At 49.8% G+C, this 13,191-nt stretch overlaps 1 protein-coding gene across 5 annotated transcripts in view; it reads left to right on the top strand.

The window, feature by feature from the left end:
- GOLGB1 (golgin B1) overlaps positions 1–13,191 on the top strand; it is an 89,245-nt gene that overhangs the window by 43,330 nt on the left and 32,724 nt on the right. For 4 of the 5 annotated variants that reach the window (XM_033959494.1, XM_033959492.1, XM_033959493.1 and 1 more), the window contains one exon: positions 11,202–13,143. The exons of the other annotated variant lie outside the window; for it this stretch is intronic. In XM_033959494.1, coding sequence (XP_033815385.1) covers positions 11,202–13,143 — 1,942 coding nt within the window. The remainder of the gene's footprint in view (positions 1–11,201; positions 13,144–13,191) is intronic. 5 annotated transcript variants of the gene reach the window in all.

Raw genomic sequence — 13,191 nt, 5'->3', positions numbered from 1 at the left:
AGACTAATCCCATCTACCATGCCTGCAAGTATCAGGAAGTTCTTCTTTACCCAACGTGTGGTGGACACTTGGAATGTGCTTCCAGAGGACGTTATAGGGCAGAATACAGTACTGGGATTTAAGAGAGGATTGGACATTTTCCTGCTGGAAAAGGGAATAGAAGGGTATAAATAGAGGATTACTGCTCAGGTCCTGGACCTGTTGGGCCGCCGCGTGAGCGGACTGCTGGGCAAGATGGACCTCAGGTCTGACCCAGCAGAGGCATTGCTTATGTTCTTATGTTCTTATCACACCCTCCTTATCAATTAAATTAACCATTGTTTCAAACAGTTTACAAATTCTAAACAGAAAGATACTGGGACATACAATAGTTTCTATACACAGAATAAGATTCCAAGCTATAAAAGCCTCCTTTCTGCAACACATCTGCAGCTCTCTCTTTCTCTATCTCTCTGTCTATCCTTCTCTTTATCTATGGAACACGAAGCATCACCCCAGCCCCCTTTTCTCTCTCTCTGCCTTTCCCTGGAACTTCACGCTTCCTTCTGGACTCTGTAAGGCAGGGAAACTGCTTTGCTCTCTCATTAATTGTAATGCTTATAAATATTGCTTTTCTATAAGACTATTTCTATAATATATTCTTTATGCAATCACCTTTGCTGTGTTTCTTATTTGATTCTACTCCTGGTGAATCTTCAGTGAGGGAACTGAACCTGGGACCTGGCGTGTGTAAGGGCGCCTCTCAAGTGACCCCACCAACCATATATTGTGGGAGCCGCTAACAAACCTTACAAGAAGTACTTCACTCCCCTATATTGTACCTCTCCCATGGATTTTTGCAGCCCAAATCTATGACCATGCATTTTGTGGCATTAAATCTTAGCTGCCAATTCTGGACCATGCTTCAAGTTTGCTAGATCTCTCCTAATGCTATCCACACCAACAGGAGTATCTCCAGCAAACCTCCAGAGAGCCCTTCTGTAATATCACTTACAAAATGTTAAAAGAACTGACCCAAGAACTGATTCTTGTAGCACACTACTGGTAATGCCCCTTTTCTTTGAGTGAACTCCATTTATCACTACCCTTTGTCGCCTTTTGCTCAACCAGTTTCTTACTCGGGTCAGTAACATTAGGGTCTAAACCAGGGCACTCAGTTTATAAGTTGCCTGTGCAGAACTGTGTAAGCTTTTTGGGGAGGACTGAATAAAAAATGAATTAAATAACATTCTTAAAATCTAAGCACACAGCATTTAGCGTGCTCTCTTGATTTCAACTCTGGTCATGCAGTCAGTTTATCAGATTCCTTGAGTCCTGATACCACCATATCCTCCCAAAAACTTAAACGATTCTTCCCCTCGCTAAAAGGTATCCTCTATGCGGGAAAATTAGGGAAATCTCTCTTCAGAATCACAGGGCTTTGGAATAACCTTTCTGCCCCACTACGGAATCTGGGCTCCTTCCAACTATTCCGAAAGCATCTGAAAACTATACTATTCACAAAAATGTAATGCTCTCTTCTTTAGCACTCTCCAGACCAGTAGAGGTTAACTTTACGATTGGGTATATATCTAATCATGACCAGCAGGTGGAGACTGAAAACAAAACTTTGGGACAGTATATCCTAGCCCCTCCTCTCTATTTCCCTCAGTCTTCTTTCAGTCTCCAGCAGGTGTTGAGTGATCTGTACCCATCTCCCTTGGTAGGGCTGTTGGAATTTGTTTAGAGGTTTATTGTCCCTGTTTTTAGCCGGACGGAGCTTGGACGGACTCTGTTTGGGGGTTCGTCCGACCTCGGGGGTGTCAAACCCGGCGGGTCACGAGCGGGGTCCCTCCCCCCACTTCCTCCACCTCCCCATATTTTTTTAGAGGAGCCTCAGCAGTAAGCCTTGCCCCCTAAATCAAGCAAGGCATATTGCTTCGAGAGCCTGTGGAGTCTGTTCTGTAAAAAAAAAAAAAAAAAAAAAAAAAAAAATCCTGAGGTAGTGCTGGTCTGGAGGGTTGTATCCCTTTAAGAAAACTGTATTTTACTGTATTTTTTCAACTAACCGGCACTTTTTTACAGCTAGGTCGCGTATGGAGCAATGAGCACTTCTAAAGGGAAAAAGTGCTCATTGTGCTCCAGACGCGAGGCACTCGCGGCCGGCCTGTGCAAGCGGTGTTCAGGCCGGTGCGGTGGAGGAGCTCCGTCGGCAGCGGCTGCAGGCGCCCAGAGCTCCCCGCCGATGGTGCCTCGCGAGTCGGCAGGGAACGGTGGAGAAGCCCGGTCTTCTCCGTCCGCCCACGGAGGGATTCCCCGAGCCGCCGACGGTCGGGTTTTAGAGGATTCCCTCTCAGCTGATATTTTGACAGCTGATGCCGGCTTGCCTGTTTTAGCGGCTGAGACTTTTCAGGTCTCTCAGCCGCTTCAGGCTGTGGAGGGAGCTGTTTTGGCGGGAAAGACGCCATCTTCTCTGTCTGGCCCCTCCATTTTGTCTTCCACCTCAGGTGACCTTCCCCCTGTTTTGTCTAAGCAGGGGCAGGTTTCTGCTGGGTCCCCTGCTGTGGCAGGGAGTCCCTTGGGACCCTCGGGGGGTTTTTCCCCTGATTTTTTCTTTTCATTATGCAAAGCCTATTTTCAGGCGGCTGGGGGTCCCGGTTGCGCCCAGGGGGTCTCGGGGGGTGGGGTTTCCTCCGCGCTCCCTGCGGCTTTGCCTCTCTCGTCTGACGTGACGTCCCCTCCGCCGCCTCTCTTGTCCAAGCGTCCGCGGGTGTCGTGGGACGAGGATTTGTGGTCGGAGGAACGTGTCGGTATGGAGGAGGACCTGGACCCTTCTGAGGAATTCCAGGACCCTCTGGAGGGGACGGAAGCTGGCGGCGGGTTGTCGGGTTTCCCGTTCTCCAGTGACGAGGCGTCCGTGGTGCGCCTTTTTCAGAGAGATGAGCTGCCTGACCTTATTCAACAGGTTTCTTCGGCTTTGCGTTTTGAGGACGCGCCGCCGGAGACTCCGCGTGTGGGGGACCCTCTGTTACGAGGGATCCGTTCCGTTTCCCGCTCTTTTCCTATGCATCAGGATATTCGGGATATTATTCTTGAGCAGTGGAAAACGCCGGAGACGCCGTTTCGGCTGGCGCGCAGCATGGCTCGCCTGTATCCCATTCCTGAAGGGGATCGGGCTACGTTAGCTTCGCCAGTCGTGGATGCGGTGGTCTCGGCTATTTCCAAGCGGCATACCGTGCCTGTTGAGGGCGGTTCTGCCTTGCGGGACTCTGAGGAGCGCAAATTGGAGACCATCCTTAAGCAAAATTTTCAAGTCTCTGCCTTTGGGGTCCAGGCGGCTATTTGTGGGGGACTGGTCGCTCGCGCCGTGTTTCGGTGGGCGGAGCGGGTCTTGGATCGAGAGTCTGACGACTGGTCTCTGGTGGATCAGGAGGTAGCAAAGATTGAGATGGCTGCCTCATTCCTCTCGGATGCTCTGTATGACTTGGTGCGGATCTCGGCTAAGTCCATGGCTTTTGGCGTGGCCGCAAGGCGTGTGTTGTGGCTGCGCGCTTGGGCGGCGGATGCTGCGTCCAAAGCTAAGCTTACTAAATTTCCCTTTCGGGGGTCGTTTTTATTTGGAGAGGACTTGGATAAGTTAATTCAGACTCTGTCGGACTCGAAAGTTCCCCGTTTGCCGGAGGACCGTGCCCGCCCGGCGTCTCGGGGGGGTGCGGCCCGGGGGCGTTTGCGGGAATTTCGCAAGTATCGCCCTGGGCGTGGGGCTGCTTCTTTCCAGTCTCCGGGGTTTTCCCGGGGTCGGTTCTTCCAGCGCATGCAGCCCTTTCGGGGGGCCCGTCGGGGGGCAGGGAACCCCTCCGCCGGTTCCCCCGCTTCCCGTCCTGCACAATGACGCCTTGCCGGCGCCCCCCTTGGTTCCGGTGGGGGCCCGGCTGCGCGACTTTTTTCCCAAATGGGCCGAGATCACGTCCGATCAGTGGGTCCTGGAGGTGGTGCGGGACGGTTATGCCCTGGAGTTCGCCCGCTCTCTGCCGGATTTTTTCCTCGCTTCTCCGTGTCAGACTCCGGGGAAGAAGCAGGCTTTTCGCCAGACCCTTCAGCGCTTGCTAGATCTCAGGGCAGTAGTTCCGGTGCCCCCCCCGGAGTGGGGCACGGGCAGGTACTCCATTTACTTTGTGGTGCCCAAGAAGGAGGGGACTTTTCGGCCCATCCTCGATTTGAAAGGGGTCAACAGGGCTCTCAAGGTTCCCTCTTTCCGTATGGAAACGCTGCGGTCGGTCATTCTGGCGGTTCAGCCGGGGGAGTTTCTCACTTCTCTCGATCTGACGGAGGCCTACTTGCATGTTCCTATTCGGACCTCTCATCAGCGTTTCCTGCGCTTTGCGATCTTGGGTCGGCACTATCAGTTCTGTGCGCTTCCCTTTGGGCTGGCCACGGCTCCCCGGACGTTCACCAAGGTGATGGTGGTCGTCGCGGCAGCCTTGCGGTCGGAGGGCATTCTGGTACACCCCTACCTGGACGACTGGTTAATTCGGGCCAAGTCGTTGCAGGAAAGCTACCGGGTTACGGCTCGGGTGGTGGAGTTTCTCCGGTCGCTGGGCTGGGTGGTCAACCTTTCCAAGAGTCGGTTGGTTCCGGCTCAGCGTCTGGAGTACCTCGGGGTGCTGTTCGACACCTCCTTGGGGAAGGTCTTCCTCCCAGAGGCCCGGGTGAGCAAATTGCAGTCTCAGATTCGCCTGCTTTTGGCGTCCCGGTGTCCTCGGGCGCGAGATTTCCTCCAGGTCCTGGGGTCGATGGCGGCGTCCCTGGACGTGGTGAGGTGGGCGCGGGCCCACATGCGTCCTCTTCAGTATGCTCTGCTCCGGAGGTGGTCTCCCCAGAGGCACGGGATGGATGTTCCGGTTCCCCTGCGAGGCTTGGCGCGCTGCAGTCTGCGTTGGTGGCTCCGGACCCCTCACCTAGTTCAGGGGGTGGGTCTGGATCTTCCGCAGTGGACGGTGCTCCTTACGGATGCGAGTCTCCTGGGTTGGGGGGCCCAGTGTCTGGGTCACTCTGCTCAGGGAACCTGGTCCACGGAGGAGGCCTCCTGGTCGATCAACGTGTTGGAGACCAGGGCGGTCCGGCTGGCGCTGTTGGCTTTCCACTCCCTTTTGTTGGGCAAGTCGGTCAGAGTCCTGTCGGACAATGCCACGGCGGTGGCTTATGTCAATCGTCAGGGGGGCACCAAGAGCACTCTGGTGGCGCAGGAGGCGGCTCGGCTCATGGTTTGGGCGGAGTCGCATCTTCTGGACCTCTCGGCCTCTCACATTGCCGGGGTAGAAAACGTTCAGGCGGACTTCCTCAGTCGTCACTTCTTGGATCCGGGAGAGTGGTGTCTCGGCGCCGAGGCGTTTCAGTTGCTAGTGCGTGCTTGGGGGCAGCCCCTGATGGATCTGATGGCTACAAGTGGCAACGCCAAAGTACCCCGCTTCTTCAGTCGTCGCAGGGACGGTCTGGCCGAGGGTCTGGATGCTCTGGTCCAACCGTGGCCAACGGAGGGGCTGTTGTATGTGTTCCCTCCTTGGCCATTAGTAGGCAGAGTACTGCTTCGCATTGTTCGCCATCCGGGGCTGGTGGTCTTGGTGGCTCCGGATTGGCCTCGTCGTCCGTGGTATGCGGATCTGGTGAGGCATCTGGTGGCGGATCCTCTTCCTCTGCCTCTCGAGTGCGATCTTCTGACGCAGGGTCCCATTCCCATGTTCGACCCGTCTCCCTTTTGTCTTACGGCTTGGCTCTTGAAAGGGGCCGCCTGAGTAAGAAGGGATATTCCGACAAGGTGATCTCTACACTTTTGGGGTCCCGGAGGCTTTCTACCTCTCGGGCTTATGTACGGGTTTGGCGTCTTTTTGAGGAATGGTGCCGAGCGCGGGGAGTGGTCTCCTTTCGCGCTTCTCTGCCTAACATTCTAGAGTTTTTGCAGGATGGCCTGGATAGGGGCCTGGCCTGGTCTTCTCTTCGGGTTCATCTGGCGGCCCTGTCGGCTTTTCGGGGGCTGGTGACAGGTCAGCGTTTGTCAGCCATTCCTGATGTGATTCGCTTTCTTAGGGCGGCCAAGTTGCTCAGGCCTCCCATAAGGCCCTCGATTCCCTCTTGGGATCTCAATCTGGTTCTCTCTGTTCTAGTGCGCCCTCCTTTCGAGCCGTTGGATGGCTGTTCGTTGAAGGACCTTACGCTGAAGTCGGTCTTTTTGGTGGCCATTACTTCCGCTAGACGGGTGTCGGAGCTACAGGCTTTCTCTTGTAGGGCTCCCTTCCTGGAGTTTTCAAAGGAGCGGGTTGTTTTGCGGCCTGTTCCTTCCTTTCTGCCGAAGGTAGTTTCTCCTTTTCATGTCAATCAATCGGTGGTCCTCCCGGTCTTGGGTAGTCGGGAGGGTTCTTCTGAGCAACGACAGCTGCGCAAGTTGGATGTCGGTCGGGTCCTCCATGCTTATGTGCAGCGGACCCGGGATTTTCGGAGCTCCGATCATCTCTTTGTGCTTCTGGCGGGTCCTCGTCGGGGGGCTGGCGCTTCTAAGGCTACTATTGCGCGCTGGATCAAGGAGACGATCGCTTCCGCTTATCTTCTGAGTCAGAAGCCGGTTCCGGAGTTTCTCAAGGCTCATTCCACTAGGGGTCAGGCGGCTTCTTGGGCTGAGTCGTCGCTCGTGCCTCCGGTGGATATTTGTAAGGCTGCGGTTTGGTCCTCCTTGCATTCATTTGTTCGGCATTATCGGGTAGATGTTCAGGCGCGTCGGGACGCGGTGTTCGGTGAGCGTGTTCTGGTATCGGCCCTTCGGGGGTCCCGCCCGTGAGAGGGACTGCTTTGGTACGTCCCAATCGTAAAGTTAACCTCTACTGGTCTGGAGAGTGCTAAAGAAGGAGAAATTAGGTTCTTACCTGCTAATTTACTTTCTTTTAGCTTCTCCAGACCAGTAGAGGTCCCCACCCTGTCTGTTGTTGTTGTTGTTGGGGCTGTTGCGCGGGCAGTTTTTGGTTTTTGCTGCGGGTTCTAGTATTTTTCTAGGGCCGGGGAGAATTGAAGAACAGCGGCTGTGGCTCGGCTGGCTTAGCTGGCGAGCTGTGGGGACCTTCTTCCTTCGGGAATTTCTCCTCTGCATTTTCCAACAGCATTTTTTTGGGTATGTTATTTGTTACTCCTTTCGGAGTATTGTTTTTTCTCTCTGTTGTTTCCAGTTCTTGGTTCTGCTTGGCTATTCGGCAGACTGAGGGAAATAGAGAGGAGGGGCTAGGATATACTGTCCCAAAGTTTTGTTTTCAGTCTCCACCTGCTGGTCATGATTAGATATATACCCAATCGTAAAGTTAACCTCTACTGGTCTGGAGAAGCTAAAAGAAAGTAAATTAGCAGGTAAGAACCTAATTTCTCCTTCCCCCCTACTCAACCTCCAACCTCACTAAGTTGTTCCTTCCTTATATTAAGCTCTTGTAAACCGTGCCAAGCTCTATAATTATGGAGAGATTGTGGTATATAAACTTAAGGTTTAGATTAGATTAGTCTGATAAGACCTACATCTAGTAAAACCATGCTGAATGGGTCCTGCAATCCACTGAAAACCTCACTATCCACGGTTTAAGAAGTGTTTCCATTAATTGACTAATCCCTGTAGTTCCAAACCTCTTCCTTATTTCTGCTTTTAAGGAAAGAACTCGCCTTTGCCCCTTTCCCAATTCTAGAGAAGCATTGAAACAGTCAATTTAGAGTACACTTCCCCCTCCGTATTCGTGGTGGTTATGGGCAGAGCCGGCCTGTGAATATTGAAAAACTGAATAATATTTGGGCCGGTCCTGCCCCTAACCCCCGCTTCCCGCAGCTATTTTAACCTTTTCCTATCGTGTGTCCCAGATGACGGGACATTCCAAAAATTACATAGACAGTGGATGAACAGTCTGTAGGGACTAATAAAGAGCCAGGAACACAAAATATTTGAATTTACAGACATGACTTATTTACATTACTAGTGTTTAAGCCCGTTACATTAACGGGTGCTAGAATATATGCCTGTCTGTCTTTATTTATGTCTCTCTCCCTACTCCTGTCTCTTTCTTCCTTTCTTTCTGTCTCTCTCTCTCCTGCTATTCTCTCTCTCTCCCTGGCACCCTTTGTCTGTCTTTCTTTATTTCTGTCTGTCTCTCTCCCTGGCCTCCTTTGTCTGTCTGTATTTCTTTCTGTCTCTCTGGCCCCCTGTCTTTCTTTCTGTCTGTTTCTCTCCCTGACACCCCTTTCCTCAAAGCATAGCAAGTTGGCTCCCTGGCCCCCTTTCCCTCCCCTCCCCCTACTTCCCTGTGCAGCAGCATTTCCCTCCCCCTCCACTTTTTAATTGGGGTTCTACAGTATTGAAAGACTGTGCCTGGTATGGGTGTCAGTTTCGGTGCCTCCGGGTTTTTATTTGTTTTCTTTTATGTTATTTAGCATCTTTTATTCTTTTAACTATTCTTTTAATTTTAATTTGGTCTAATTCATTTTTTTTCGATCTTATTATTTAATCCAGGAGTATAATAACTTTCTGACCGTTGGCTCCAACGGTCAAATCGGCCTTCCTTTGCTGCTTGGGGGATGCGGATTCCAACTGGACCCCCTCAGCTGCTCCCCTTGGTGGAGTTTCTGCTTTGGTGCGGCTCCCCTACTGTTTTCCGGGAGATCGCGACTGGCTGTGGCATTTCCTCAATCTGTGTTTGCAGTGCTCCGGTTTTTACATGACTCACTCTCAGGTGGCTTGAAGTCTGAGTGGCTGGTCGCGACTTGCCTTCTCTTTTCTCTCCTGCTGTCTTCGGTCTGCTGTGCCATGTTTCCTGGAGGACTACAGCCAAATTTGAATTGTTTTGGGGTCGTCGGTCTGGTCTTGAACACTGTGTTTGATGAAGGGAGGGGGAGTTGCTGCCGAGACCGCTATGTTAGATGGAGTGAGGGGAAGAGGGGGGAGTCACTGGCGTGTTCCCTGCCTCCATGTTGCAAATGTCGGCCGTGAAGTGTAAGGGAGACAGAGCTGGCAAGATCGCACATCACCTGCGAGAGAGGGACCTTTGTATGCGCGCATGCGCACTCTGCCGACCACGGAACTACAGATCAGGCAACACGGTGGTAAGAGTGCACATGCGCGCTTAGCATTTTATTATATTAGATGTTTACAATAGACGTAAATGATAATGGTGAAAAAAATAATAATAAAAGGCTAAGCGCGCATGCGCTGTCGAAAATCCGTGAGTCCTGGTGGCGTGAGCTGTGTTTCTGTGCCAGTGCTCACGGCGCCTGCGCTAGCGCATGTGCCAGCGACTCCTCCCTCCCACTGCTGGTCCTCTTCAAAGCGGCCTGCTGAGGTTCGCCAGCCACTGTAGCGAACCTTGCAGGCCGCTCTAGCAAATCCAGGGAGGCGAAGGCGGGACGGAGCCTTCAATCGGCAGTGGCTGCTGCTACTCCTCCAACCGCCTAGCTCCTCTCTGCCGGCCCCGGCTGGCAGCCCCCTCTGCCCAGTCCTCTCTGCTCAGGTGGCCCACGCAGGAGAAGGAGCGGATGAAGCAGGGAGACTGTGCAAAGGGAAACAAGGGGGTTGACGAGACTGGAAGGGGAAAGGGAGGGGGAGGAAGCCGAGGAATCTCTAGCACCCGTTAATGTAACGGGCTTAAAGACTAGTGGTGAATAATACAAAAATTTGCTAAAATAATTACGATTGGAACCAGCGTAACATAAAATTTATTACGATAGGAAAAGGTTAAGCCCTGTAAGCCCCCCGTTAAGCCTTACTTGGTGGTCTAACGGGTTTTCAGGGCAGGAACGATCTTTCCATGCTCCTGCCCTCTGCAGATTGCTCACAGGAAATGGCTACGACAGGAGCTCAAGGCAGCCATTTCCTGTGAGCGATCTGCATGGGGCAGGAGCGTGGGAAGATTGCTCCTGCCCCGAAAACCCACTAGACCACCAGGTAAGGCTTAAGGGGGTTTAAAATAGCCAGAAAAATGAAAAAGCATTTTTTGGTTTAAAACCGCGAATCCGTAGATACGGAAACCGTGAATATGGAGGGGGAAGTGTACTTCAGTGGTGAACACAGCAGCAGTGGCAACTGTTTTATCAAACTTTGAATTTTCTGGAGGAGCTTAAGAAAGTATATAATTGCAATTTATGCCTCTCTCTGAGGTTCTTCTTTTGGATAAATTTAGTGCATATAGAGATCATCAAGAATTAAATTTGTATACATGTTCAGTCAGTTTTTGAGGTCTTTTTTTTTTCTTCCCCCCCCCCACCGAGATGTTGATTGATCATTTTAAAAGCTGTCATTATAAAAAGTAAAGTATAGGAACTGGGGCATTTTCCAGGAGAATAGCACAGTTTGTTCCAATTAATCAAGCTGCTCATATTATGATATTGCCTCTGTGTAAGTCTCTCCATTTGGAGTACTGTGTATGTTCTGAAGACCACACATTCAAATAGAGTTGGTCCAGAGAGCAGCTACTAAAATGATTAACAATTTTCATCATAAAGCATGTGGGGACAGACCCAAAGACCATGTATACTCTGGAAGAGGAGTAGGAAAGGGGAGATATAAGAGTAAGACACTTAACTATCTCCAATACATAATTGCTAGGAGGTGAATCTCTGAAATGGAGAGGTCCATGGATGAGAGTTAAAAGGGAGTTGACTTGGGAGCAAGCCTTAGAAAATATTTATTTACCGAAATAGTGGTAGATGCACAGAACTGCCTCTGTTGGACACGGTGGAGTCAAGGTGAATGTCTGAATTCAAGATACATGGGACAAGCCTAGAGGATCCCTGAAGGAGAAGAAGGGATTGTAGAGCTAACCAGCTGGTGTGGCACACTGGATAGGCTATATGGTCTTTATTTGCTTTCATGTTCTATGCTTCTGTTCTAACTGCATTGTTATTTTCCAGTTGAAAGTACAAGAACTGTCACAGGTGGGAATGAGAAGGGGAAAATCATTTGCCATGGAGTTTGCAACCTGTATTGCTTTAGTAAAATGTACTTAGATATAATGGAAAGGATATCATTAAAAAAGTTTGACGTTATGATGATTTTAGCCTATTTTAAATTTGTTTTGTCTGTTGGTTATTCTGCGGAAATATTCAGGTAAGCTGTAATTGCTGGCAACAAAATCCATGCAATTTCTATGTCTGTCTTTGTTAAATTGAAATGAATGGTTATAGGAGAATGTGTTCCCTGTTGTCTGTTCTAGACTGGAACATGAGAAGCAGGACTGGGAATTAAAACTGCAGACCAATGTACAAAATCGCCAAAGAGAACTGGAAACCCTTCAAGAGGAAATCCAAAGGCTCCAATCACAATTGAACGACTCAAATGCACTACACAATAATTGCCAGAAAGATGTAATGAAACTGGTTGAGGAAGACAAGAAATTAAGAGTCCTACTGGAGGAAATGACTCTATCATATTCCAAGAGTGAGACAGTGAAAGAAGAAAAAGAAAAAGCAGTCAAGGAGCAAGAGGCCCAATTGCAGGACTACAAATTTAGTTGTGAACAGCTTCAAGCTGACCTCCTTTCTTCCAAAGAGTTAATCAACAAGTTGCACGGAGAGATAGGGACAAAAGAGCAGAAGATTATCAACTTACTTGCTGCCAAGGAGGAGGCTGTGGCAACAGCCATATTAGAGCTTCAACAGCAAAATGTAAGAGATGTTAAGGAGTTTGAGGACAGGTTGAGAGAGAAAGAAGGAGAAAGAGGACTTTTAGAAACTGAGAGACAGAAACTACAAGACAGGCTCACTAATCTCGCTGCAAAGATGACGACCATGAAAGGGGAAAGTAAACAGCTCAAGTCGAATTTGGATTCCTTTATGAAGTCCATGTCTTCTCTTCAGGATGACCGAGATCAAGTGCTTGGAGAGTACAAGCAGCTTGAGGAACGTCACTTAAGCGTGATCCTTGATAAAGACCAGCTTATTCAGGAGGCAGCAACTGAGAACAACACAATGAAAGAGGAAGTTCGAGGTCTGCTTAGCAGGATGGATGATACCAACTCTGAAAATGCCAAGTTGGCAGCCGAACTAGTGAGGTACAGAGAGGATTTGAACTATGTGATTACTTTGAAGGATTCCCAGCAAAAACAACTTTTCAAAGAACAACTGGAGCAGATACAGCTTTTAGAGGATGCAAAGGCCAATATGGAAGGGCAGCTGAGAGATTCAGAGACGGTGGTGGATGATCTCAAACATATTATTAATGCTCTTCAACAGGACAAGCAGAAAATTACAGAAGAAGCAGAGACTCTGAAATTACATATTTCTCAGTTGAATGACAATGTGATGGCTTTGAAAGAAGATAACACAGTTGTGGAACTTGAGGCACAATTAAAGGAAAAAGCGGAAAACATTGAGAGGCTGAACAATAATATCTCTGATCTGCAGAAGAGGATAGAAGAGTTGGAAGAGGAAGTAATCTGTGTGAAGAAAGAGGCTGCCAATAAGGTACAGGCAGTGGAAGAAAAACATGAGAAGGAATTGCAAAGCCTGAAACATGATACAGGAATCATGAGGAATGAAACGGAAACTGCAGAAGAGAGGGTGGCAGAGTTGGCTAGAGAGCTAATGGAGATGGAACAGAGACTTTTTACCATAACTGAGGAAAACAAAGACCTTAAATCCCAAATCCAGTCTTTTGGGAAGTCCATGAGTTCTCTCCAAGACAGCCGAGACCAAACCCAGGAAGAACTATCAAAACTGGGAAAGAAATACTTGTCAGATCTAGAGGTCCAGCACTCAATGATTCAGAATCTTGAGAAAGAATTGGTTCACCTAAAGGAAGAACGTAGCTCAGTTGTAAAGGAAAGAGACACTCTAAGTGCTGATCTTACAACCCTGAGGAGCAGTTTAACAGAAGGCAGCGTGTCATCTCAAATTGAGCAACTAAGCCACCAGCTTCGATCTAAGGATGAAGAAAAAAACCATTTAGCATCAGAGTTGGAGGCTGCTTCTACTCAACTACAGTCATTCTTCAAAGCTATGGCAAGCCTGCAGGATGAAAGGGATCAACTATTGAGCGAGCTGGATAAGATCAGGAAGCTGGAAGACAAGAAGCAGCAATCGGCGTCATCTAGCCCAGCAGAAATTCAAAGCTTGAAAAATGCTCTGTCATCACTGCAGAATGACAGAGACATACTGGTAAGCCATCGATCATCTTCTATCCCATCACATCCTTTGACAACTGAT

This window comes from Geotrypetes seraphini, chromosome 9, assembly GCF_902459505.1.
Source record: "Geotrypetes seraphini chromosome 9, aGeoSer1.1, whole genome shotgun sequence".
Lineage (NCBI taxonomy): Eukaryota > Metazoa > Chordata > Amphibia > Gymnophiona > Dermophiidae > Geotrypetes > Geotrypetes seraphini.
This window is presented reverse-complemented; position numbering and strand designations above follow the sequence as displayed.